The sequence below is a fragment of the Pyrgilauda ruficollis genome, unplaced genomic scaffold, assembly GCF_017590135.1.
Source record: "Pyrgilauda ruficollis isolate IOZ18807 unplaced genomic scaffold, ASM1759013v1 scaffold9, whole genome shotgun sequence".
Classification (NCBI taxonomy): domain Eukaryota; kingdom Metazoa; phylum Chordata; class Aves; order Passeriformes; family Passeridae; genus Pyrgilauda; species Pyrgilauda ruficollis.
The window spans coordinates 2,581,273-2,608,870 of record NW_024531043.1 but is presented as its reverse complement, the minus strand read 5'-3'; the positions used below and the strand labels follow the sequence as shown (position 1 = coordinate 2,608,870).

The window sequence follows — 27,598 nt, the reverse complement described above, 5'->3', positions numbered from 1 at the left end:
CTGCAATGCACAGTTGTGTATTTTTTGCAGCACAACAATGTAGCAGACACTGCCCACACTGGCACAGGGATCCAGCCCACCTGGAGCTCCATCCCACCTGCAGCTGTGGGCAGATGCCTTAGGAAAGAACCCAAACCCAAATTCTTCCCTCCTACCCTAACTGCTCTCCCACCTTGTAATTAGTTTTGGCTCAGAGGGGTTTCTGAGCCCTTTGTGCTCAGATATTTAACAGCCATTAGGAAATTTCTGTACCTTGTTCGTGGCCAATCTCCCCATCTCTTCACACAATATACATTAAACATACAGCTCACTTTTTTTTTTTTTTAATTTAGAATCTGGCTTTAAATTAATTTGCTGGTCTTTAGTTTTAGTTTTTTACTGGAAGAGATGATTAACAGCCACTCCCAGTTCTGCCTTCTCGATGCCATTCTAGATTTGATAGGCTTTTGTCATGTTCCTTGTGAGATGTCTCATGGGAGCTATTATATACCTTTGATCTTATTTTTGCCTCTTGCTTGATCATTTTAAGATCTGTAAGATTTTTTTTTGAGGTTGAGAAAAGAACTGCACATAGCAATTAAAGTGTGGGTAGATGGGCAAAAAATTGATTTGTTGAGTGTGATATTAGTGTTTTGTGGTTCATCCTCTGTTCCTTTTTTAATAATTTCTGGAATTGCTTTGCTTTTTTACTTTTATTCCAAACGCTGCACTGGTAGTTTAATGAAGCTGTGAATCAGAGTGCTGTATTCTTGCTGAGCAGTAATGATACACTGAGAGCACATTTATATTTGAAGCTGAGCTTGCTTTCCCTCAAGAGATAGATGTGTTTGTGTTTACCTATATTTAATTTGTTTGCCGTTTTTATTGTCCACTTAGTCTCATAAGGGTCCTTGTGATTCCATGGACTCTCTTGTTATCCTTGGTGTCTTAAATTACCCAGTAGCATCAGCAAACTTTCAAGTCACTAAAACTGATGTCTTGATCTTAAGCAATAAAAGAAATGTACTATTTGCTCTGGGCTGTTGGAATCCAGTGGTTTATATATCATGTTTTTGGAATTATTGAGCAAGAGACATTGTTGTAGAGCGCTTGTGCAGCTTGCAGGCTGAAAGTTCTAGATATAGAGAGCTGTGTCTCTTTCTAGGTAGCTTATTTCATATTCCAGATATGAAGCTTTTTGGTGTCTGTGCTGTCTTGTCTGCAGAGACTTGGGAAAATTCTGTATCTGTGTTTTACAGGGGGTTGATGAGGCTGTATTTTATAATCTCTTTGCTTTTCTGCCTTTTGGGACTGTGTAAGTGACCTGAAAACGTCATTCCCTAATTATTTGGGCAAAGTTGTCAGCCTAAATACATCAAAACCAAAGAATTTGCACAAATAGAGGGTGAAAGTGTACTGACTCTATGGCTCTTAGATGTGAGCAATTTCTTCTGTAACTTGGGTATTCGATTTTCCAAAAGTGCTCCTCAGATTTGAGGGATTGCTTGCTTTTTTTTTTTTTTTTTCCCTCTTAAAAGATAATTCTAAGATTATTTATAATTTTCTTAATAATTAATGATTTTTAGTAGGTAGCATTGCTTAATGCCTCTCAAAAATACTTTTGTTGCTTAACCCTCTGTTGTCTTCCAGGCACAAGAAACTATATTCTGTATTCTTGTAACTACTACTCTTTACTTTTGTGACAGCAATATTAGCATAAACAAGCATATTAAATAATGGATGAGATTAAAATAATCACAGTAAGGAATCATCCCCTCCCTGCCCTGCTTCAGTGCTCAGGGTTCTGAAGAGTAATGCTGAAAGCATTGCATGTTGGCTGGCTGGATGTATCATATCAGTTTACAGTCAGGAGCAGAGCCATGCTATTGGGCAAAACAGTTTTAAATTATTATTTATGCAGTTGTGTTTGCAGCTGGTATAAAGTGCAGGACTGGTTTCACATGCCTCCACCAGAGCAGGGAGAGCACTGCTGAGCAAGTTCTCCTGTTTCCTGGACTATGTGTGCTGTGGAAAGAGAGACGCCTGGGAAAGGATACAGGTTAGAGGGAATAGTTACAGTTTAGTTTAGGAATGCAGTCTTTCTATCTGATATTTTGGTGTTGTTTTGGCTTTTTTCCATTTTGATTAATTGATACTGTTTGTGCTATCATTAATCAAATGTTTTCCAGTAATGTCTTCTGCCTGTTGATGAGTGTTTTCTTTAGTAGTGGCTTTTTTTCCTTCTTTTTTTTTTTTTTTTTTTGAGGAAGTGTGTGTAAAGGGAAAGGAAGTCTTCAGTAATTCTTCCTTTCTCCCTAGGGCAAAATATAAAATACAGTCCTATATGCAGTATTTTCTTTTTAAAACAATAGTGAAATAATATTTTAGTTCTCGTTTGAGTTGTTAATGCTGTATGTTACTCTTCAGAAAGCTTCCTTTGGTTAGAGAGTGTTTTATTTCTTATTTTAAAATTTCTTGTTAAATTTTCTTGTTAAAAAGAAAGACAAGATTATTGTTGAGTCTTAATGCTGTTTCTTTCTAAGGAATGTAGTTGTGTTCTTCAGAAGCACAAAAGTAGTTTTTGTCTGCCATACCTGCCTTTTGAGAAACTGGGTGAAACAAGGCTTTTTCTACTTCCAGTCACACAATATTGATGTCTTCTGTCTTCAGTGCTGAAGCCCCATCTTCTTTTTACTTCCTGCAGAAAGCAGGAGGGGAGAAAGTGGCACAGAGAGGCCATAAATTCACTTTAGGAGTCTTAGTAAGCAGTTGCTTTTAGAACCTGTAATGCTGATTGATGTCTTGTTCTTACTTTGTGTGACCCATTTGTATATTTTTCTCAGTTTTTAAACTCTAATGATGTAAACTTCTTTAATTAGGAAAGTAACTACTGAGGTTTAGTTTCTTTGGAATTAAAACAGGAACAGTGGTCTCTAAGCCTTCTTGTCCTGTATGTATCTTTAAAATTTGTGGAAATGTGGTTCTACCTTTGAATTTCAGTGAATTAAAAATACTGGTCTTAAGTGTCAAATATATGGATATTTTAAAGTAATGCTGTGATGAAACATGAAGATTATACTTAACTGACATTGTTGAGTTTTGCTTGCTTCCATCACTGCTTTGCAGTTGCTGTTCTTCAAGCAAGCACTGTGGCGTGTTTTCAGGAACACTTCTCATGGATGAGAAACATTTGAGTTCACAGAATCTTGTCACTGCTAACCCCCTGAAATACCTTGATACCAGTAAAAATGGTTTGTTCTGTCAAAGGTAGTGTTAGCCTGCATCTCTTTGAGGCCATCCATCTATTGGGTTATGTTATTCTTACTTGCTGTAATAAACAGATTCAGCTGTGTTTACTGTGCATGCAAAGCTCGTGTGTGCTGTGTCTGGCTTTGCAAGGTGTGTCAGGCCTGATGAATGTGCTCTGCAGACGTGAAAAATGTGCACTGCAAGCAGCCAGTGCTGGGTGTCTCCATGCCAGCCACTGCTTAATCTGCATTGCCAGCCGAGGTTGTCAGGCTTTGCCCAAATGTATCACAGTCATTTCACTGGCAGTGCCCTAACCCTCCTGGGAGCACTGCCTTCTCACTCTGTGAGCTGTCAAAAAGGGATGGTTCTGACTAATGGATTTATCACAGGTGTGTAGTTTTCCTTTGGGATAATTTTTTAAATGCAGTCAGCTTCGCTACAAACTGCACTCTGAAAATTGATTTGGTTATTCCTCTGGTGTGCTATGGGCAATTTATTTATGTCTGTAAAACATCAGAAATACCACTCAATAATAAAGATGCCAGTTCTACTAAAGAACTCTATCCTCTTTAGTATTTTTCAGTTTTAGTTTTCAGTTGAATAAAATCAAAAGCACAAGTAAGTGACTCATAAACATGAAAAAGGCAAGAAATAGAAGTGTGTCAACTTAGATGGTAACCACTGTCACTATCTGCTTCTGGAATCTAGTAGGCAATTGTAGCACTTAATATTACGTGTGTATAGCAAACATATTATCTTCACGGGGCTTCTCTAGTTTGGCTTTTGGTTTTTTAAGGAGCCTCTCATTTCAAATTATCTCAGTTATTTAGTCTACTGTGAAAGTGTTCTGATTACTTGTAGCTATGTGGCAGGACTGGTGCATTTTTGACATTGTGATGATGAAACTGCAACAGCAAACAAAGTTTTCTGTGTCTGTTCATGGCAGCTTTCAGAGCTAAAGGGAATCTGGAAGCTATAAACAAATATTTTCAGTGTTTTAAGATGAAGCTTCCTGTTGCTTCTGTTAACAGTACTTAGGGATCTGAGGAGGCAAAACTCCTGCAGTTTTACTGACTTTTATCAAAGTGAGAATTGAAATATACTTGTGTGCAGCTGATGTGGTGCTCAGAAGGAAGGAGTGTGTGTAAGGGTATGGTGTTAATTTTGTTAGCTAAAATTATTTAGTACTTTTGATCACTGTGTTGTTATGTCAAATGTCTCATGCACACAGTCATCAGTCTGCTTTTTGTGCCTTTGAAATGCTTCAGTTTTTAAGAGATGGAAATGACTGGACGTGTTTCATGTTTCCAGTCAGCTGTGAGATATTTGGCTCACATAAACCTGATCACTTACTTCCACCTGGATTCCCTGATACTGACAGTGGAGTGGAGATGTCCTCTTAATCTTCCATCCCATGACATCTGACTCAGGGGTGATGAGGAAAACAGCTGCCAACTCTCACTCTTGCAGGAGGAGAAGATCCTGGTGTGTCTAGTCTTTCTGGTAGTCCATGCTTCAAGTTATGGCTGTTCTGTGGCTGTTCTGTTAGTCTGTGCTTCCTTGGAATCAGCTGCTGTTGTAATACCTACAGTTTTCTGCTGTGGCTGCTCCTCGTTTGGATAAAGCCAGCTTTGTTTTCTGGGCTTTCATCTGTGCTTGTGGTGGAATGGCAGTGCTGGCAGTTCTCTGCTGTCAGAGACAGCAGGCTGGGCCAGGCTGCAGGAGCGTCCTCACTGCGGGCCATGGAACCCAGGCAGCTGCTTCTGGTTCCTTCCTGCAGATAATCCTCAGAATCACACGACTCTTGTTAAATTTTGTAAAGTTTCATGTGTTTATTATTGTGATTTTTAATAACTGGTTTGAGGGAATATGAATTTTTCAACTACTTTGGATATTTTGTACAGTAAGTTTTTCTCCACAACCGCTGTTTTACCAAGCTGGTGGTAATCTTTTCTCAGATCCAGTATTGTTGATGGTTAAGCTGTTGCTTGAATACTCCCACAGTGTTTTCCTTCCCACAGTCAGAAATAAAGGACATTGCTCCCTAATAAGCCTTTCTTTTGCTGGCTAACAAGTGAACTCAGCAACATGGGTCACTTATAAAATATCCTCAGTTCAATGCCATTTGTGGAACAAGAAAAAAAAATTTAAAAAAAATTACAGTTTGGAGTGGAGCTGTAGCAAGTGCTTAGTCCTTAGCAAAAATCTCTTTTAAAAAAAGTCAAAAACCATTGGTCAGTCACATGATTTTGTTTGGCTCTAATTTGTGGTCTTTGCTGCTCTTCTGGATTTCTGGTCTTAAATAGAGCATTATAAAAAAGACATTGCTTTTCATCTGTATTTTATGTTTAAAGTCTCTTTCTTTCTGCTTGTAGATTTGTTTGTAAATGCATCATAAACAGACAGCCCAGAATGAAGAAAGCAAGCAGGAGTGTTGGCTCAGTGCCCAAAGTGCCTGGAGTAAATAAAGCTCAAACCAGTGAAAAAGCCAAACCAGAAAACGGCTCCTCAGTGTCTGCAGTAACAAAACTCTCCAAAACTGGGACATCAGCATCTCTTTTGAAGGTAATAACCAGTAGAACGTTCTGATTATTTGTATTTTTTGCACTAAAGCTTTAAAAGGGGTAGAATTTACAGGCTTGTCTTTAGTGCAGCTTAGACTGGAGGTTGCATGGTAGCAGGAGGGAATCTGGGTAGTTACAGAGCACTGGGCAGGGTGACAGGATCTGGTGTGTCATTCATGCTGTACTTTCATTCTGGAGCAGGATATGGAGAGCAATGTGCTGTGCAGGGCTTGGCTGTTGTGCAGAAGGAGCAGAGTGGAAGTTGTGTTCTGACCAATGTTATTTGTTTGGTGTTATGCTTGAATGGTGTCAGTGGCTAATAGGATTTGATAAGAGTTATTTACTAATTCTGAAAAAATAACTAATAACTACTTCTCATTTGAATGAGAAGTATCTGTCATGAGAACTTTTTTTACATCAGTGATCTGTGTCGGGTCAGTGCAGCTGAGTTCTTCTGGCTGTTTTGGCCTTTGCTTTGTGTTGAAGTACTGCTTGAGCTGAATTTTCACAAGTTGATTCTTGCTCCCAGAACAAGTTCAAAGGTAGAGGTTTTCTCTTACAGTAGAAAAACAGGGCAGTATATGGAGGAGTATATGGCTTCCAACAAACAATCAGACACACTGAGGTGTGCTGCTGTGGAGTTTTCACCTGGGAGCAACCACATCTGGGCTGGATGGATGGAATGAGTCTGCCTGGTCTGCTTCCTTTTCCTGGCACGGAGTCGTGGCTGGATCCAGCTCCTTTTGCTCTCTGCAGCCCAGTGTGCAGTGCTGTGCTGCTGCTGCCCTGGAACAAATGAACAAAGCAAGGAACAGGGTGTCCAGCAGGGACCTGAACCACTGTCACTGACACACAGGAAGCCACAAAGGCCATTTAAGTAACTGGCAAATAAAGATCCGAAATTAAAGAAGTGTAAGAGTTGAGGTTTCTCTGTAATAGCCCTGCAGGGTTACTGAAGTCAAAAGGTGTGTTCTCTTTCTCTTCTTCCTTTTCTTGTATGGAAGAATGGTTAGTACTTTTGCTGATGAACTTGCAAGCCAAGTTTCATGGAGGTTTTCTCCCACTCCCCCTCCTTTCTTCCATCACCCAATGCATCTTGCAGTTTTCTCAGCTTTAAATAATCTTTTGATGCTTGTTGACACTACATACTTTATATTTCTAGAAACCTCTCAAAGCAACTAAAGTCCTTTGTAGTTTACTTATCAAGTTTCTTATGTCATACCTTCCAGGGAGATAAAGGAGGAGGATGATGTAACACTGAACATATTTGACCCAGTATGCTTTCACAATTTTACTTATATTAGTAACACTTCTGGCTATGTTTTGTTGTGGGATTAGAATTCATGACAATTTATGAGTTTCATGCACAATGAAAATTTTCTTTTGATTACTAAGGCTTATCTCAGGTTTATGTTCAACCAGGCTTACTCATACAGTTGGATGTCTTTTACTTGTTATGGTGCTGTTGTGCCAACTGTGTGACTTAATGGTAGTGAAGAATCTTATTTGAGTGTTCTGTACTTCCATAAGAAAGTTAGTTGTTTGTGGTTTTTTTTTGTTTACTGGTACTGACAAATCATATGATTTCTCTATTGAAGTATCAATAGAAGTTGCATTTTTAAAAATATTTTTAATATTATTTTATATTGTTGATGAAACATTTGGCATATTGTTTTCCTCAGAGGTTGTGGGATAATCTCTTAGAGTTGAATTGGTGTGTGTGTGTGTGTGTGTGTGTGTGTGTGTGTTCTGAATTTCTTTGAATATTCTTTGACCAAAAAAAAAGCTGGCATTAAATAACTTTATTGCAGTGTTTACTAATTTATTCAGTCCTTTGAGTTGGATGTTGAGTGAAAGACCTCTATTAAGGAGTAGAAATACAGTACTACAACAATCTTGGTTCAGTCAGTAATAATGCTGCAAAATGGAAAATTATTTTGTAGTTATAGCATCCCCTTCATGATATAACTATAGGCCAGCATTCAGCTTTGGGAGGGCTTCTTTAACTGCATTGTTCCATACATTTGTCCTTTCTTGTGGAGTTTTCAAAACGTGTGGACAATGAGCACAGGAAGAAACTGTGGGCCCCACCCTTCAGCAGAACTGAGCCTGTCCCAGGGTCTTTCCCAATGCCCTTGGTTGGTTCCTTCTCTGTGGTTTGTCTCCCACTTTGCCCAGCATTTGTGTAAATGTTCAGCACCCCACACACTTTATTACTACAGAAATTTAACTCCCAACCACTTTTAATCTATCAAAAAATACTCTACAAATAATGTATTCTTATTTTTAAGATCATTATTTTTTGGCTTCTTCAGTTAATGAGCTTGTGATCGTGCTAGCACTCCCAGCTGTAACTAGACAGCAGCTGTACTTCAGACGAATTGCAAAATCCAGTGTCCCTGAAAAGCCAGGACTTGGAAACCAATATTTGAATATTAAAAATTAGAGTGTGTTTTCAGTATTCATGTGTCTAGGCTTCTATTCTGTTTGCAAAATGCAGTAACTTAATTACAGATTGTTGTGAAGTTTGATGTTTGAAAAACTCAAATACAATCAAAGAAAATCTTAGGTAGGAATAATTATATATATATAAAGGGATTTGAATGAGATGCAGTAAATAGGGTATACCTGTTGAGAAACTAAGATGAAATTAGTTGATGAAATTGGTCATTATTCAAGTTTCGTTGCACTGAAAGAAGGTGGTGAGAGGAAAACAGAATATGAATTGTATAATTATAAAGTGGTTTTTTATACAGAAAAACAAAATAGGTCTGGATGAGCATTTCTAATTATGGGATTTTCTAATTTTTTATATTTTAATGTAGGAGTTTTTATGCTAAGCAGGATGGCACAGCTCTTAGTAAATGGGAAAAAGCTGTTTGATAAATACACACTATTGCTTTTGCTTCAATTAAAAAGATATGCTACAAAAATACTTTAAAAGTTCTGAACGGTTGCCATTGTGGAACATTAAAAAGAGAGCTGCTGGTTTGTAATTTTTCCAAAGCTTTGCTAAATAGTTGTCTTTGCCAAGAGTATAATGTTACAACTTTGAGAAACTGTTTACTAATTGGCTGCAGAGGAGGCAGTGCCTTCCAACCTAGACCAGAAATAGTTTATGGTAAGTCAGAAGAAGAATGGCTGTCTTAAATTCCTTTGTTCAGCAAGGACTGCAGATGAGTAATGTCTGAACGTGTGTATTTTACTTAGAGTTTTTTTCCTTCAAGCTGAGTCACATTTTGACCTATTTGGCTTGATAACATGTGCTTGTACTCTTAAGTGTCTAAAAGCTTAATCTAATTTCCCCGGTCTTTCAGCAGGGTAAAGATGCTGACAGCTCATAGTCTGTTTGAACGATCACGTTTGCAGGAGGGTGGGCAGATCCAGCAGCAAAGCAGAAAATCACTATTCTATGCCTTTTTGTGGTACCTTGGTTTAGGCAATAGTTGCACAGGGTTGTTTCCCACCCCCTGTGCCCCCATGCCCCCAGAATGAGCTTCAATTAGATACAAAATCTAATCAGATCACAGGTATACCAGGATTGTTGTACACCAGTAGTTTGTCCTCCCCGTATGAGTTGGGTGGGCTTTATGGCTTTGGTAGCCCTCTGATATTTTTGCTTTCCTATTTATATTTCCATTACCTGTGCCTGTTTGCATGGCTGTGTGACATGGCAGATCAAGGAGCTGGTCTGACTCCTGGGAGGAAGGAGCCCTTGGAAAAGCTTTGTTTGCACAGCAAACAACAATGGCATTTTCAAAGCAGAAAAGTCAGCTTTAGATGCACATCAGACTAGATCCTTGGAGTGATGTGTTTTCTTCCAGCCTTTTATAAACTTTCTCAGAAGGCTACACCATTTCTTTTTACATGATTCAATAAAAACATGCTTGTCCTAGAGGATTTTACACTTAAAAATATCTGTAAATATTCTATTCTATCTGTAAATTTTCTATATTTCTATCAATTGCACGCAGCAAATGTGTTCTCCTCCCAAAGATCCCATTTGTATTGTAGCTGTTCTTTGTAAATGGCACAGATCCCATCCAGGCTCTTCCCACAGTGCTGTGATCAGTGTTCCTAGCTGTTCTGGAATTGGCATTTGCAAAAAGAGACTGTAGAGAATAGTGTGACGTGCAACTATTTTTTTAATTAAGCAAGTGTACCTTTATTCTAACTGTATAGAATTGTAATGCCTGCAATATAGTTTTTAACATGGATGTGTGTGGGAGCTGTAAGTTACAAACTTGCAGACATGATAGAAAGCAACTGGTTAACTCCTAAGCAGTACCTTTTAGCTGGGATGTTGGAGGAGGGTTCAAATGTGTTATCCAGCTGAATAATACACTTGCTCAAGGAATGCTGCTACCACAGCTGTTTCCTTTTAATTTTGTTTCTCCTATAAAGGGAAAAATGTTGAGCACATTTTGATTTTCACCATTTGAAAAATTGTATTTTAAAGAGTATAAAGTGTGCCAATTAATGCTTAAGAGCTTAGTATTTCTAGACTTTGCTTTATTCTGAAAGATGTATTCTCTGTTTGGGAGTCTGGCTGTTGAGAATCCTGTGCTTGCTGCCTTGTCACATTCCAGGCAGCTTTTGTGGCTAGCAGTAGTTTCAGGAACAATCATATGAGGTTAGACAAAAAGTCCATCAAACAAATACCCCATGTCTTAAAATTCCCTAGAAAAGAGCTTGAAAGCAAGGCAAGGATATATGGTGAGGGTGGCTTTTCCCCTGCCTCTGTCCTAGTTTTTAGTGGTCTGTAGCTTAGTATTTTGATCTAGAAATTGTATTTTGATAATGTTGGATTGATTTTTGTTCTCTTTTGATTTGAGCTTTTTGTTGTGAATTTGTTCACCAGAAAATATTTTATCACACTCTATTGAAGGATATTATACTAACTTCCTGGTATTTGGTGTTTTAATTATCTAAGAATTGCCTTAATTTTTATGCATAAGCAACCTTCCAGTCAAAATTGAAAAGTTTTACACTGTGATGTTTTACTGTGCTTTAAATGAATTTTTTTTTTTTTATTCCTTGGTACTGAAAGATTAAGAATTTTTGAGGGCAGAGAGAGGTTTCAATGCTTATTTTCCTTATATGTAAGGAGTTACAGTTCCATTTCAGTTTACTGACTCTGCACAGTGCAGTGTGCTTACACTTTTCAGCATTCTTGCATAGACACATGACTTGTCAAATATGTACTTTTTAAACTGAAGGAATCTTTAACAGTAGAAATGTTGGCTGTGCAGACTTCTGGGCCAGCTGTTTTAAAGCTGCTTCTTCCCTTTCTTTCAGACTAAGAGTAACGATGACCTCTTAGCAGGGATGGCTGGTGGCGGCGGAGTGACAATGACCAATGGTGTCAAGGCCAAGAAGAACTCTTGTGTATCAACAGCATCTTCAGCTCCAGGGACAACCATGAGCAGTCTGGAAAACAAACCCAAAACTATTGCAGGTAAATGAATATATTGATTCTTAAAGGTTGGAGGCTTTTTATGTTCATTTAAAGTATTGCGGAGCCAGGCTGCCTACTGAAGTGCTCAGTAATGCCATGGTCAAATCACACACTTTCTGAACTATTTTCCTGTTTTTAATAATGTGATTGCTTCTTTGGAGGGTGTTCCTTTTAGTTTTTTTTTCAGTACTGACTATGCAACTATTATATAAGATGAAATAATATAATTAATTTAGAGAATCATAGATTTTTCTAAACTTGTCTGTTTAAAAAACCCATTACACAAGCACTAAATCTCTAAGATGAATTGTTACAATGAACATTTTGGATGTTTTGTATTGCTTTATAGAAATAAAGTGAGAGGGCTTTCAGAAACTGTTCAAAAAAGTGAAATCATTTAGCGTGTTATCGATATGGATTGATATGGAAATAGGTCTTGCCTTCCATTGCTGTGTTTTGATTCAGTAATGCTTGCAAAGCTGTAAAGCATCTGGAAATAAAGGAGTAATGATCTATCTTTATTTTTATGCAATGAGATGAAAATGCAGAAAATAGAAAATGCTGAATGTTGGGTTAATGCTTACTTCCAGTATTTTCCATTAAATGTATTTAGCAGAGTGTGATTCAGAAAATCAGCCACTGTTGCTGATGCAAAGCACACAGCCTGCTGTGACAGATACAGTATTTTAAATTCATGTTCCTAACTTTCCAAAAACATACAGGTACAAGTTCCACAGCTAAGCGTAGCACTTCATCTGGAAATAAAGAGTCAAGCTCTTCTAGAGAGAGGATCCGGGACCGTTCCCGTTTGAGCCAGAGCAAGAAGCTGCCTCTGGCAGGGCAGGGGCCCAGTGACGCGGTGCTGGCAAAGCGCTCCCGCAGCCGCACCAATCCCGAGTCCGATATCCGCATGAGCAAGTCCAAGTCAGACAACCAGATCAGTGACAGAGCTGCTCTGGAAGCAAAGGTGAATGATCTTCTGACATTAGCAAAAACTAAAGATGTGGAAATCTTGCATCTGAGAAATGAATTGAGGGACATGCGTGCTCAGCTGGGACTCAACGAAGATCATCTTGAGGGGGATGAAAAATCTGAAGAGAAAGAAGCCATTGTTGTCCATCAGCCAACTGATGTAGAGTCTACACTGCTCCAGTTACAGGAACAAAACACTGCCATCAGAGAAGAGCTCAACCAGCTGAAGAATGAGAATCGAATGTTAAAAGACAGACTAAATGCTTTAGGCTTTTCTTTGGAACAAAGGCTGGACAACTCTGAAAAGCTCTTTGGCTATCAGTCTTTGAGTCCAGAGATTACAGCTGGCAACCACAGCGATGGTGGGGGCACTCTGACATCTTCAGTGGAAGGTTCTGCTCCTGGATCAATGGAAGACTTGTTAAGTCAGGATGAAAACACTCTCATGGACAACCAACACAGTAATTCCATGGATAATTTAGACAGCGAGTGCAGTGAAGTTTATCAGCCACTGACATCAAGTGATGATGCCTTAGATGCTCCATCGTCTTCAGAATCTGAAGGAGTACCAAGTATAGAAAGATCTAGGAAGGGAAGCAGTGGCAATGCAAGTGAAGTGTCCGTAGCTTGCCTGACAGAACGGATACATCAGATGGAAGAGAATCAGCACAGTACAGCTGAGGAGCTCCAAGCCACACTTCAAGAGCTTGCAGATCTGCAACAAATAACACAAGAGCTGAACAGTGAGAATGAAAGACTTGGAGAGGAAAAAGTAATCCTGATGGAGTCTTTGTGCCAGCAGAGTGACAAGCTGGAACACTTCAGCCGTCAGATCGAGTATTTCCGGTCCCTTTTGGATGAGCACCATATTTCCTATGGAATTGATGAGGACATGAAGAGTGGGCGCTACATGGAGCTGGAGCAGCGCTACATGGAGCTGGCGGAGAACGCGCGCTTCGAGCGGGAGCAGCTGCTGGGGGTTCAGCAGCACTTGAGCAACACTTTGAAAATGGCAGAACAAGACAACAAGGAGGCCCAAGAAATGATAGGGGCGTTAAAAGAAAGGAATCACCACATGGAACGGATTATTGAGTCAGAGCAGAAAAGCAAAACAGCTCTGGCATCTACCTTAGAGGAGTACAAGGCCACAGTAGCCAGTGACCAGATTGAGATGAACAGGCTGAAAGCTCAGCTGGAGCATGAAAAGCAGAGAGTGGCTGAGTTGTATTCCATACACAACTCTGGAGATAAATCAGATATACAAGACCTGCTGGAGAGTGTCAGGCTGGATAAGGAAAAAGCAGAGACCTTGGCCAGTGGTCTGCAGGAAGAGCTGGCACACACCCGCAATGATGCCAATCGATTGCAAGATGCCATTGCTAAGGTAGTGCTTAAAATACCAATTCTAACATCCCAGGTGCACAATGACCTATTGGCCTCTGTAGTTCTTTCAGAAGTAAAAGATTAATTATGAGTTTAATTGGATTGCAGTAGTGTTAGGACTGATTACTTTCTCTTGACTTTTGTTATGAAAATGATGTCAGCATTTGAAAAAATTAGATGGTTTCACTGAGCTACAGGGTGACTGCATTTAAACTCCACAACATATTTCAGTGTCCAAACTTAAACAGTATTTAAGATACTGTACTAATTTAGTGATTAAATTGCACACCTTCTGCAAGACTTTACGTGCTGATTACGTTTCGGATCAAAATGTTTATTTCCAGTTCTGTTTTGACCAAAATATTTCTAATTCATGCAGTATGAATGAATAGCTATGTCCAGTAAAAGTATTTACCATAATTTAATATAAAAGCAAGAATCACACAATTTATTTACTCACTTTATATATGCATTTAAAGGTATATCTTCCCGAAGAGACGATTTCTGCCAAATGTAATGTGTGAACTATATATTAGCTGCAAATCAACATGTTAGTCATGATCACAAGCCTGTTAGAATCAACCTTAATTTGGGGTGAAAAATATACTAAGCTGTTTTTAATAATTAAAGTTGGAGAGTACTATTAAAATAAAAACCACTGAAGCAGATGACTTAAAAGTGCAGGGTATTTTGTCTATTAAACTTGGTGCCTGCCAGCATTGCCCACCCTAAGCCACAACCTATTTTCTCTTGTTTTTCTGATGCCCTGTTTTTGCTGTTGGGTTAATGTTCCTGTGCCACTGTTTCCAGCCTGTTACTTATGTTTCAGTTTTATGAGGCAGGATAAAAAAGCCTCTTCCCCTGCTTCTGAAAGAGAGAAGTCAACCACTTCTTCCCTTCACTGTTTTGTTTTGTTTTTTTTTTTTTTTGAATTAATTCTTTGACAAACTCCTGAGAACTGCTTCAACTCACTAACACGCCTCACACACAAATGTCACACTTGCTTAAGGAAATCACTCTTCACACAGGTCCAGCAAGCACTAAAACTGATGCACAAGAGACCAGGCTTTTTCTCTTTTGGCAAGAGAAATGAAGGGTTTAACACTGAAATTAAGTTTTAACATTTCCCCTCCACCCTGTCCCTTTTTTATGGCAGCTGGATGTTAAATTGGATCAGCTGCTCATGAAACCTCAGCCTTGGTACAATGGTGGTGTTGCTTCACTTGTATGCAGGGCATTGCTCCGAGAGTAGCTGGGAATGCTCATATATCCAACTTGGGAATAAAAGAAGTTTAACTTTGCCCCAGGAAAAGAGTTGCACTAGAACCATGTATAGTCAAAGGCTTACATTTTGTGCTGCATTTTTCTGGTTGCAGAAATAGATTGTAAGCGTGGTAGTTACAAAACAAAAAATATGTTTAATATGCAACAGAGATATACTCTTCTTTAGGTTGAAGATGAATATCGAGTGTTCCAAGAAGAAGCCAAGAAACAAATTGAGGATCTCAATGTGACTCTAGAAAAGCTTCGGACAGAACTGGATGAAAAAGAGACTGAGAGGAGTGACATGAAAGAAACCATCTTTGAGCTGGAGGATGAAGTGGAGCAGCACCGTGCTGTGAAGCTTCATGACAATCTTATCATATCTGATTTGGAGAGTAAGTATTATGCATTTCTCTTGAGAGAAAGGATAATTTAAGGAAAACTCAAGTAGAACACTGTAATATTGAAAGTATTTTTACTTGTCTTTTGTATGTCTGAATTCAAGTCAGACTAGATTTTGCAGAATCCTTACACACAGGGGAAGAAAAAAATCAAGTTGGCTTAGCTTTTCCAGACCCACTTAGTAGTTGGTGTGGGAATAAAACTGTGAATAGAGAACAAATATGAAATCTACTAATACTGTTTTCAAGTTGTTCTTCAAAGTAGAAAAACATGTGGTGGAAAACATGTTTACTGTCTGCCTGTCTAGCTGTCTGTGCCTTAGTTCCCTCTCTGATCTTGGAGACCTGCTCAGACATTCCTACCACGGGCTGGAATTCTGCAATTAGTCTCCAGCTCATTAAGAACACGGGCAACTCTACCCTGGCAAGGTGTATTTGCACAGTGCTACTTAGAGGATTCAAATACCTGTTAGTCTTCCATGTTATTCAAAGATGAAACAAGATAGCAGAAAAACCAAAGCATGATTCCTTCTAACAACAAGGGAAATATTCACAGAAAGGGTTTTTAATTGGTCTGCTATCAAGAAAAGTTGATATCTTAAGCAAGCTAAATTGTTTATTCAAGCTCAGTATCTTCAGACATGGTTGTGAATGTTGTTTCCCTAAGCAACCCTTTTTTATCTTGAAAGGCAATCACTACTTCTCTTTACAAAATATAATATAATTCTAATTTTTTTTCCCTTTCTATGATAAAAGACAGTAATTTTGGAGCAAAAACTCAAAAAGGTTGAACAGTTTTGTTTTGTGCATTAACTGAAATACACTCCTGCAGGGAACAGCACTGTGGTCAAGTAGATATTTGGTATCTGCCTAGCAATACCTCATTACAAGGTGGCTCTGATTTTTAGATACTTCCGCTTTGTGGGTACAAACCAGCTGTCAGATATTTAATTTCGACTGGTGAAAATTCAGGCAGACAACCCTCTGCCAGGGGAAAAATTCTCAACAAAAATTTTAATAGTCTTTATTATTCATTGGTCTTGGAAAATTCCTGTGGACCAGCCAATGTCCTGACGTGATCCTTTGGGGGAAGCAAACTGTTGTTCTAGTTATATGCTGGAAGCAGAGTGGCATCTAGTGGCAGTAAGAGAGGATGGCACCCCAAGAGTTGTATAAACTTGAAAAAGTGCATTTTTACTGACAACTTGAAAACTCTTGATTTTGGGTTCATAGTTAAACCTCTTACAGAAATTTTTTCGTGGTAGTCTCTAAGTAGTGACAGCAGAAAACTTTGTGAAAAATCTCGGACTTAGAGGTAGTGCATTTAAAAGATAGAATAGTGCAGCATTTAAAAGATAGAATTTTAAATACAAAATGGAAAATTATAATTTAAAAATTTTACTAAAGACAGACTTTACACTTAGGAGAAAGATGCCTCATAGATGAGGTGGTGAGTGTTCATTCCATTTAATGATTAATCAACACAAATAGTAATGTAGAAATGGGAAACACTCTAAGCACTTAGGGCATGCTTCACTGTGGGCCTTTCAAACACCAAAAAGAGGCACAAGGAACGTACAATGGATCATTTTTCACAGTAATCTGAGTACTGAACTGTCACATTTGAGCTGTTAATATGTCTGCCTGCAGAAACAGGGATCTCTTTGATGTGTGCAGCAGGATGCAAATTGCATTGATGAAAAGCACACAGTGTGTTGCTGACATGCATCCAGATGTGGTGAGAGCTGCAGTCACTGCAGCTGAGCTGGTTTCTGCTGGGATGAGGAGTTTTAAGCACAGTGCTTAAAGGGCCTGGAGGGGAAACCTAGTGGGGAGCAGCTGAGGGCATCTGGTTTCTTCAGCTGGAGGATGCTGAGGGGAGACCTCACTGTGGTCTTCAGTCCCTGCTCTCTGTGACTGGTGACAGGACTTGAGGAAATGGCTGGAGCTAAGTCAGGGCAGGTTTAGGTTGGATAGCAGGAAAAGTTTCTTCACCCTGAGAGTGGTTGGACCTCGGAACAGGATCCCAGGACAGTGGTCACAACCCCAAGGCTGCCAGAGCTCAAGGAGTGTTTGGACAATGCCCTCAGGCACAGGGTGGGATTGTTGGGGTGACCTGTGCAGGGCGGGATTGTGATTGACTTCATGATCCTGATAGATCCCTTCCAACTGAGGATATTCTATGATTCTATTGCATGTAAAAAGTCTAAAAATTATTAAAACAATCTGTGTTTTATATCCTCCCTGCTGTGCTGAGCTGAAACAGGCAGTGGGGAAGGAAGGACAGTGGGGAAGGCTGACACTGCACTAGATGGCGTGTTCCCTCTGGGTTTTACTTCTGACTCCCAAAAACTTGCAGTAGTCAGGTAGCCCAGCTGTCACATTAGTCATCTGCAGTAACTAATTGGGAAACAGAAACCTGTTATTCTCCCAAGCAGTTAATAAGAGTTTGTGGGGAATTTTTTTCCAGAAAAGTTTGACTCCTGATGTGCAGAAAATGCGTATCTGTAGGTTAGCTTACCGCTTCTCAAAGGTTTCTTCTGAAGCACAAAAGTAATCATTGCTTGTTCTCAGCACAGGTACATGTAGGTTCTCCTAGTCTGTAACTAAAGTCAGTAAATTTTTAGGACGAGTGTAGGTGAGTTAGAAGGTGGATATTTTTAATGTTCAGTGAATAGTTCTTTTATGGAGCTGACAGTGTTAGTTTTAATTCTGCTATATTTCATTTGAAAAGGATCTTGACAGCAGTTATGAAATGAAATGTTTGCTTTACCATATTTAGGCCTTTTCTAACAAAGTGTTGGAAAAGTCAATGGGATGTTCATTTTTTGTACTTTTTTTTTTTTTTTTTTTTTTTACATTTTTAGTTGGGGTTTTTTTGTGGCTAATGGTGGACCCTTAAAAAGTCACCTTTCTTGCTGTGTAGCTATATTGTCTGACATGATAAGTTCAAAAACAAGATTGGTCTGCAAATTACCTGAGCTTCGGTATTTGTACCCAGTGCCTCTTCCTTACAGAAGGAAGCTGTAGATCTTATACCACTCTGTGTATTTGCGGTTGTGTTGGGATAGCCATTTCTATGCTAGAATCAAGATGCTCTCCCAGTATAAGGCATGCCTGTGTAACCAGTACAAAAACTGTAAGAGTGTCCATTGTGGAACTGCCTGTGTCAGAATGACTTGATTTAGTGTCCCTTCCCAGGAATTGTCATGTCATTTATTCTGAAATTACTGCACGTGTCTGAATATTGTTAGTATTTTTCCCCAGAAACTGTTGAAATTATACAATTGGATGTTGGTACTCATTTTTGTTTCATAGTGATAAATTCTAACTGCTAGTTATATTATAAGTAAAAATTGCAGATACAGAACATGGTGATACCTTTTCTCTGGTAGCCTTACAAAAGTCTTCCTCTCACCCCCAGCCCTAGCTGTAAAGGTTTTCTTTATCATTTGTAGTCTGCACGTTCCATAATTTATTTTTTTTCTGCCTCTTAGGTAGAGGCAAGGCCTTGTCAAACTCTGGCTTAAATCAATATAATTTTCTGAAATGTAGATGTACTTGATCCTGCAGTCAAACACGAGTTTGCTGATTTGCCATTTTTAATTATCCTGTTCATTCATCAGAAGAGTCTCCTTGTTCTTCATTTACCCTAACGTGTAGTTACTTTTTCTTTTACCTCAGTCTTCTTTGTTGTCTGTGATCATTACAGAAGGAGGCTGGATAATGGTAGAAGTACCTGTCCTACCATACGGAAAATTCAGGCAGTGAAGGTGGAAAGGGTTTATGTGTGTTAGAGAAGAATGTGGAGTTTGCAGGGATGCAGAAAGGAAAGGTGCTGCATGGCAGCCTCTACCTATTTTGACCACTTGAATTTTCAGGCTGTAGTTGGTGGGAGAGGTGAAATCACTTATTTTAGTCATAATTTCTCACTGCATTTCAAATGCAGTTGCAGTTTGGTGGGGGGTATTTTTAGTCTCCTTGGTTGATTGGGGAGGAGAGAGAGAGCACTGTTTCCAACAACTGCTGTAAACTGCTCTGTATTATTTATGTACCTGCAGAATATTCAGACCATTGTGTTTTACTTCAAAGCATAAATACACTAAAATTTAATGGTGCGTTTCATAACTCACAGAAGCTCAAAACAATGGCACTACACAAGCTTTAACTGTGGGTGCTTTTATGGTTTCTGGTTTGTGGTTATTTTTAGATAGCTTGCTTTTAGTAGTACTGCAAATTCTGGTTTTAAAAACATTTTTTCTTTGAACTGTTTTAAAAGTGAAAATGAACATCAGCTTGATTTGTTCCAAAATGTATTTAAAGGAAAAGGTGAGGGGAGCAAGTTTTATAACTTTGGCCTAAAGCTGGCCTCCTAGTCCTGAATTTAGATCAAACAAGTTGTGTATTAAGAGACAAGCTAAAAATTGGAGGGCTTTGCTTAAGTATTATGGTAGCACGAGATTTGAGTGGCCCACCCTGCAGGCTTATCTTCAAAGCTTAAAGATCAGCTGGGTGCAACTTAAAATGGGCAGTCTTACAAGGAGGAGATAAATACAGAAGTATTTGTCTATTTTTTATATTCCAGCTTTTCCAAGTTTGAAAGGTTATCATGTTTTCAGCCCAGATGGGGTTTATATGATTCTTGTTAAGAAATTAACTGTGACTTAAAAAGTCCTTGTACCTGGGGCTGTTGAGGAAGGTTTTGTGTATTGAACAGCCTAAATGTATTAGGCACCTTCAGTCATGTTGTGGAAAGAGCATTGCTAATATACAGGAAAAATGTTTGTTTCCAGCAGGTGTTGGGATAATGAACCTGAACAAAAAAATGCATTTAATCAGTTTCTCCATCATTTTTACAGTTTTTACAGCCACACAATGCTGTAGAAATAAAACATCCTAGAATCCAAGGATTGGTGAAGTGACACACTGATTGGAAATTTATGCTGCTTCATTAGTTGCTTAGTTTTAAGAATGGAGTAATCAATCACATTGTCCTTGTGTATTGAATAAAGTCACAAATGAGTAATAATTGCAGTAGCCAGTCTGTCAGACGCCACACACACTGCTGCTGGTCGGGCTGTGCACCCTGCTGTGTTCCTGCTGACAGATTTAGGCACCCTCTCTCTCCTAACACGAGCTCACAGGCTGTTTGGCCTTTTGCTGTAAATATAGTTTGCTTTGACCTCAAATAGTAGCTTGGTAGACAAGAATGTCAGATCTTGGGGACATGAGTTCAGTTTTATCCCTGTGGAAGGCAGGGCTGAGAGTGTTATGTCAGCTGCTTAGTGGCAGGAATGAAACTGTGAATCAAAAGACTTCCTGTAGCTGCAGCTTATGTCTGAGGAGGAGAAACCCCCAGACATCCATGTTTTTAGGGTCCTTTCATGTTAAATTGTCTACCTTGTTTACTTGCTCTTTGTTATTGCTTTGTCGTTTTAGTATTGTGATTTGGGATTTGTATAAGAATTGAGTTTGCTTATGGTGCTCCCCTTGCCAGTCACAGAGGAGAGTGTACCTATTAACATCCTCTGGCAAGTTATTCCTTCTCATACTATATTTTTTCAGATGTCTTTGGTTATAAAAATGTCTTCTCTGAGTAAGTCTTCAAAAACATTTGCAGGTCTTTTCAGTTACTCATTTTTAAGTAAATAAATCCCCGACTAAGATATTACGGGAAAATTAACTTTTTTTTCCAGATACAGTTAAAAAACTTCAGGATCAAAAGCATGACATGGAAAGAGAGATCAAGAATCTTCACAGGAGACTCCGGGTAGGTAAAAACCGAAAAAGTCAATAAATTGTCAGCTTAGAATGTCATAAGACCAGCTTATGAAATTGTGAAAAGATAATATCATTAGATACAATGCCAATAAAATAATTATTTCTGAAATACAGGCATCATGGGAATATATATTTACTAACCTACAGACACTAAACAATACTAAAAATTTCTCAGTGTCACAAAGCTATTATGTTGGACTTAGGAGAAAATATCCCTGTGTATTTTGATGTGGAGTTTAATATTTTTCTCCTCCACTTTCAACATTTTATTTGTCTCCAGAAAAGAAATTCATGACTTCCAATGTCTAGTTATTTCCAGCAAAACCTCTTCAATTTATCTTGTGAGTTAGGTTGTGCCTAACAAATGCCTCTGTCGTTTCTGTAAATCGTTTCCTTTAACAGCATAGGACAACTATGAATAATAAGGATAACTTTTATTTTTAACTTCCAAATTCGTGCTTCCAGGAGGAGTCAGCAGAATGGCGTCAGTTCCAGGCAGACCTGCAGACTGCAGTGGTCATCGCCAACGATATCAAGTCCGAGGCCCAGGAGGAGATTGGGGACCTGAAGCGCAGATTGCACGAGGCGCAGGAGAAAAATGAGAAGCTCACTAAGGAGCTGGAGGAGATCAAGTCACGCAAGTATGTCAGTGACAGCAGGGATATGTGGTCTCTTTTGCAGGGGAGGTGCAGTTTTGGAAATACAGTTTCTTATTTATTGAGGCTCCAGAAGTTTGTAAATCCTCTCACTGTGGGGATCTGTGTTTCAGCAAGCTGCTTTATGCTGCTTTCGGCATTTTACAACAGCAATATTTGTTTCTTTATACTGTATACTTAATCCACCCAGGGTCTTACAAAACCAAGTTGAAGTGGAGGATTTTTCCAGTTTAACAGCTAAAAATGATTTGGCTTCCCACAGTGTGAAAAACAAGCAATGTTGGCTTTTCTGTACCATCATTAATATTTCTTTATTAGCAGTCAAGGCTTTTGGTGTGGTTAAAAATACAGCTGGGTTTTACCTGAGAAGGAACCTTCATCTAGTTCCACATGTAACTTATACTGTTTTCTTTCCACTGATAATTAAAGGTGCTTTCTACATAAAAACAAAAATAATCCAAATTGTGTTGTGTTGTGGCTTGAATGAGGTGCTCCAGATATTTAGAAGCTGAGTTATATGTCTTTCAGAAGTAATAAAGTCCTCAAATAGGAACATCTTGGACAGCACCATTTGAATCCTGACTACATTGTCTCTAGGTCAGATCTGTATATAGCTTACAGTAATAATGCTTGTGATGTGTATATATAAAACAATTGTTTTCTGCATGGATGGGAATTTGGTGAGATTTACATTGCATTTAGCCCAGCATCTAGTAGGATAGGAGATCCTTTCACAGACTGGGAAACATGGGGAAAAGCTAATGCTCCCTAGAGATGTGTACCAGAAACATATTCTTACCTCCGTAGTATTAAATTGTTTTCCATTTATTCAGGTGGAAAAATATTCTCCCCTCTGAGATGATTATTTTCATGTGGAATGATGAAATCCTTAAGTTTCAATTTTTTCCATCCATGTGTGTGAGATAGGAGTAGGAATTAAGCCTGGTACCAAATACTGATTTGACAGACTTTTTTTACCAGATGCTGAGCTCTGTTGTTGACAAGCTGTAAGAAATTACAGTGAAAATTTGGGTTGATAACCTATTTCTGAATTACAGTGGAAAGAAAACTAGTTTAATGTAATGACCCATTTGGACCATAGATTTTAATTCAACTTCCATTTGTGTTGATTTTTTTAAGCCTTCACATCTTAAAATGTTTTTTAAATACCCTAAATGAGCAGCACATTGACTTCAGGCAGGAAGAAGAACGCGGTCGAGTGTACAATTACATGAATGCAGTAGAGAGAGATTTGGCAGCTCTGAGACAAGGCATGGGCCTGAGTCGCAGATCCTCCACCTCCTCAGAGCCAACTCCCACTGTGAAAACACTCATCAAGTCCTTTGACAGTGCCTCCTCCCAAGGTGAGTCCCAGCAGCCAGGGCAGCAGCTGCACCAGGCTGCCCCTCTGCCTCTGGTCATCTGATGGCTCAGAGGCAAACTGCTTTATCCTGTCCTGACCTCCGAGTGATGGCTGAAACAAACCAACCCAAACTGGATTGCAGAACAGATTGTTCATTGCAGTTAAGTGCAAGCATCCTTTTTTGTCTTGTCTTTATTTTTCTCTTTGCTGTCGCATTGCCAGTGACTCATATGCTGGATGCTTTGATTCAGTGCTCCTGTATATTAGAAATACATAAACACATATGACACACGTAATTATAGCTGGGAGCACAGCTGATTTCAGCCTGATTATTAAAATGTGAACTTAATGTTCCAAATTAAGCATTTTAAAAGCCATGTAATAGCTAGAGCTGAGTTTATTTCTTTTAATAACTTATATCTTATACTCAGAGCTCTGATGACAGTTAAAAGTAAGATCCAGCCAGTATCACCTATTGAAATATATGAGAGATATTTTCTAAAATAAAAGGAGTCTCACTCTTGATACAATGGACTTTGCTATGATTCTGATTGTGGGAAGAAGTGGTGTTCTTCTTAGTAGGTGGCCAGAATAAGGAGTCCGAGTAATTATTCTGAAATGTGAAACACTTGGGTTTCACCTTTAACTGCATATGAAACCTTGTGTGGATTAAAGTACTTCCCTTGCCAGGTCTTTGGGTTTTGACTTTCATGTCCAACATAGTCACAGTAAGTTTCATGTAAAAAGGCTTGGTCTGAAGCAGACTAAGTTAGCAGAGCCAGTACAGTACTGTGCACAGCAAAGCTGCTTTCCACTGCTTAGAACCAGGAAGTTTAAGACACAGAACCATCTCTGTTATTTAACCATTCTGTAAATGCTTCTATTTCCACGCTTGCTCGTTTTCTTCACAGGTATTTACAGTTTTTTACTTTTCTAGTGTTAATTTAGAAGGTTTTTTTAGTATGTTACTGTAGGAAGGTACTTTCTTGCCAGAGTTAGTTTAGTTAAATGATAAAACCCCTCTCCCTTCTTTGGAATCTTTTATTTCAAGCTAATATCTGCCTTGTACCTCAGCATTCATGTCTAATCATGTTGTTAAATCATCAGATCACTGATTCACCAGTTTAGAATTTTTCTGTTTTCATACATTTGTAAAAGTGTTACTTGTTTAATCCCAAAATTTAAGATGTATAATAATCTAGTGCTCGTGGACTTGGATTAGAAGCAAGAAAGGAGAAGCAGGTGATGTAGCTTATCTTTCTTGTGTTACTAGCAGTGCCAGGAGCCTGCTGCTATCTCTTTAATTGTCTGAAGATCAGAGAACAAGTAATGCCATGATTTACATCTGCCAAGGTAATAGTATCCTGCACCTTAGCCTTGTCCACCCCCAGCCAACTCAGGCTTTTACCATGGATGATAGAAAGACAGCAAATGAAGGTAATTGCAGGGGAGTAAATGTGTAGGCATACTTTCAAATGACTTTTCAGTCAATTGCTAATTGAAATTCTGAGAGTGTGATCTGGTAAAACTGGTAATGTAAAGTACAAGGTGAGGGTTGGCTTTAGCAGTCTCCTGTTGCACTGCAGAGCAATGTCATGCTCACCATGGCTTCCTCTCCATGTTCCTCCTAGTTCCAAGCCCTGCTGCTGCCACAATTCCTCGCACTCCCCTGAGCCCAAGTCCCATGAAAACTCCCCCAGCTGCTGCTGTATCCCCTATGCAGGTGGGTGTTTTATGACTGCACTTAATCCTTTTCTCTGAAGATTGTGTGAAACTACAGGTGGTAACATAGAAATATTGGCTGACTTGCTGGGGAAATAATGATAAAATGTTGCCTTAAGTAAGTAATTACTAAACTGTTCAGTCTAACAAGTCTTTCACTGAGAACCACGTTGGAAACTTAGAAATTCTTGTTAAAGATTCGCAATCATTGCTATTCCTGTGCTATTAAAAAGCGTGAGAGGAAGACTTTATTTGCATTCCTTCATTTTAGAGTTCAGTTTGTCAGTTCTTAGTCCTGTGCCTGGCAGGGAAAGAGCAGTAATCCCCTATGGCAGTGGACTAAGGACTGTGCAGAATCTCTCATCAATCAGCAGTGTAAATGGATCTTTCAAAAATGCAGGCCTTACAGGGAGGATTGAAATAATTGCAAATTGTGCTCTTTGTTAATTTTGCACTGGAAGAGTTTGGCCAGTGGGTGATGGTGCTGTGTGTTTTGTGCTGTCCCTTCTGAAGCTTTGTCCTTTTGCTCAGTTGGTGCAGCAGCCTGGGTGCACTGAGATGGGATTGTCAGGACTCTGTTGTTCAGCTTTGTAGATCTTTGCTGGTTTTATTCTCTCGCTATGTGAAGTGAGATTTTGGCAGAAGGCAACAAGTTTAAGGACAAAGCAGATGGGACCAGATTCATAAAGACAAGTAAAAGAATGTATGTTGTTTTACTCCTTTAATATCCATAATTCTCCTGTTGCCCTCAGGATATTGCTATCCAAAAGTTCCAAAACTTGATTTTCACTGTAGGTCAGTGTAATGATTTGGTAATACATTCTCTCTGCCTGAACTGAGGACTCTATAGCTATATTAGCTTTTAATCCTCAAGGAACAATACCTGGAACAGACTGACTGTTCTCCCGTTCTCAGGCTAGTGCAGCTTTTATTCATTTAAGAGTGAATTTCATGAAACAAATAGATAGCCTTAAAGTAAAGGGAAAGAATTAAATGGTTTCTTGGGAGAGCTTCTGCTTCTTGTGGTTCAGTCACTCTTGACAGCAGTTTTCTAAATTAGTTAAATGTGACGAGTTCGCTGACAGATGCTTTGTTCTTATTGATCTGGCTTTATATTTCTGTTTATTTCTGCACTCTTTTAGGAAGAGGCAGACTTAATCTCGTGTTCCAATGGGCTGAACCAGACCTTTGGCAGACAGAAGACTTTTTGGTTGAAGCCTAAGGCTTATCTCACTTTGTTTACCTGTAAATTAACCATGAACCAAAGTAATCTCGTAGAATGCTGCAAAGCTGCTCAGGTTTACAGCTCTTGTTTGATGTTCTTGATCTGCCAGAATTACTTGAATTTTGAATTCAGCTTCTGGTACAGACCCAAGTCATTAACAGCTGGATACTCATTAGTGGGAAACATTGCCTGAAAAACAAAGGGAAGGGTGTGTAAATGAAAACAGCTTCTATTGTCTTTCTGAAGATAGGTGGTTTTCTTCAAAGTGCTTGTAATTATCCAGAAGGCAGTTGGGTTTCATGACCTCAGTTATGTGAATACTTTCTGCTCAAGAGAGAAGGGGCTTGAGTTTTCTTTATTTTCATATTGCTGCCTCATTTTCTACTGTTGCATTCTATGTAATTTTTTTAAACATCTTTTGTTTATTCTCTCTTGCAGTTGAAAGGCAAGATTTTAATAACTAATCACTATTAATTACTGACCTATTGAGTTCCCACCTGAGCTAACCTATTGGCTCCCACCTTATGAAAGTCATCTATGGTTTAAGGTCTTCGAGGAAAGGTGGATCTCTGTATGGGTGATGGAGTGTTTATTATCATTAATTTCAGTTGCTCTTAAATGTTATCATAGGGGAAATGCTTACATGGGCACCTACTAAGAAACTGGCACAGTGTTGATACTTCCATAGGATGGATTGGTTGCAAAAAACATTGTCCAAGTACAGATGCATCAGTCATGTGCTTTGTCTTTGGACTATCAAATGAATTTCCTCAGTCTTGAAGAGTTTTTGTTTGCTTAATTTGTTTTTCTTTACAGCTGTGTGTATATATAATGAGATAGATTCTTGGATCTATTTTGCAACTCAAAACAAACAAACAAACAAAACCCTTTCTGGCTTCAGGTCCAAGCCTGCAGTGGAACATAGCTGTGTTTTACTATGGCTCTTAGAAGTACTGCAAAGCAATTTGGGAGGAGAGGTATGAAGAGAATCCTCTTCAGAATGTGAAAACAGCCCTGCTGGGCTAGCCCAGAGCTTAGCTGGTCTGGTATGCCACTGGGAGTGACCAAAGCAGATGCCTAGGGAGGACTATAAGGACAAGAGAGTATATCTTCTGCTCTTCCTGGGTACTTCCATTTTCTGTTTTGTAGCTGGAGGAGTCGCTGAAACAGGCGTGGTTTCAGATTTACAGGTTACCTTTGAATGTCCTGTTTTGCTTTGAGCATATAAACTTCCAGGGTCCAAGCAATTTAGTGTCAAAGCCTTCCTATATCTTAACTGGTCAATATGTGAAGAACTGTTTGTTCTGCAATTGCCACTGCAATTCATGCAGGTGCACTGGCATGAAGTGCAAAGTGATCAGGAAGAGGTACCTGGATAGTGGTGATGGTCACATTTCCTTCCATAGCTGACAACAGACACAAGGATGACAAGTCAGAAGCTTGAAGTGATTAGTTCATCCTGCCATAGTTCTGTTTCTAATTTAAAGCATATCCCAGACACCTGTGCACTGCTACATAGATGAAGGCAGGTGAAAATAGATAAGCATCAGTTGGTCCATGTTCCTCTGGTTTGCAGTGCATC

General features: G+C 39.0%; 1 protein-coding gene across 3 annotated transcripts in view; it reads left to right on the top strand.

Annotated features, from left to right (window-relative positions):
- The first annotated feature begins 2,018 nt into the window (after positions 1-2,018).
- Positions 2,019-27,598, top strand: part of SPECC1L (sperm antigen with calponin homology and coiled-coil domains 1 like) — a 53,113-nt gene continuing 27,533 nt past the window's right edge. Inside the window, exons 1-9 of one of the 3 annotated variants that reach the window (XM_041488559.1) lie at positions 2,019-2,038; positions 5,604-5,793; positions 11,091-11,250; positions 11,973-13,606; positions 15,056-15,263; positions 20,966-21,039; positions 21,516-21,691; positions 22,904-23,070; positions 24,701-24,792. In XM_041488559.1, the coding sequence (XP_041344493.1) occupies positions 5,641-5,793; positions 11,091-11,250; positions 11,973-13,606; positions 15,056-15,263; positions 20,966-21,039; positions 21,516-21,691; positions 22,904-23,070; positions 24,701-24,792 (2,664 nt within the window). In that variant the 5' untranslated portion in view covers positions 2,019-2,038; positions 5,604-5,640. Of the gene's footprint in view, positions 2,039-3,177; positions 3,247-4,624; positions 4,714-5,603; positions 5,794-11,090; positions 11,251-11,972; positions 13,607-15,055; positions 15,264-20,965; positions 21,040-21,515; positions 21,692-22,903; positions 23,071-24,700; positions 24,793-27,598 lie in introns of those variants that run through there. The other 2 variants (XM_041488560.1, XM_041488558.1) reach the window with 2 other exon arrangements.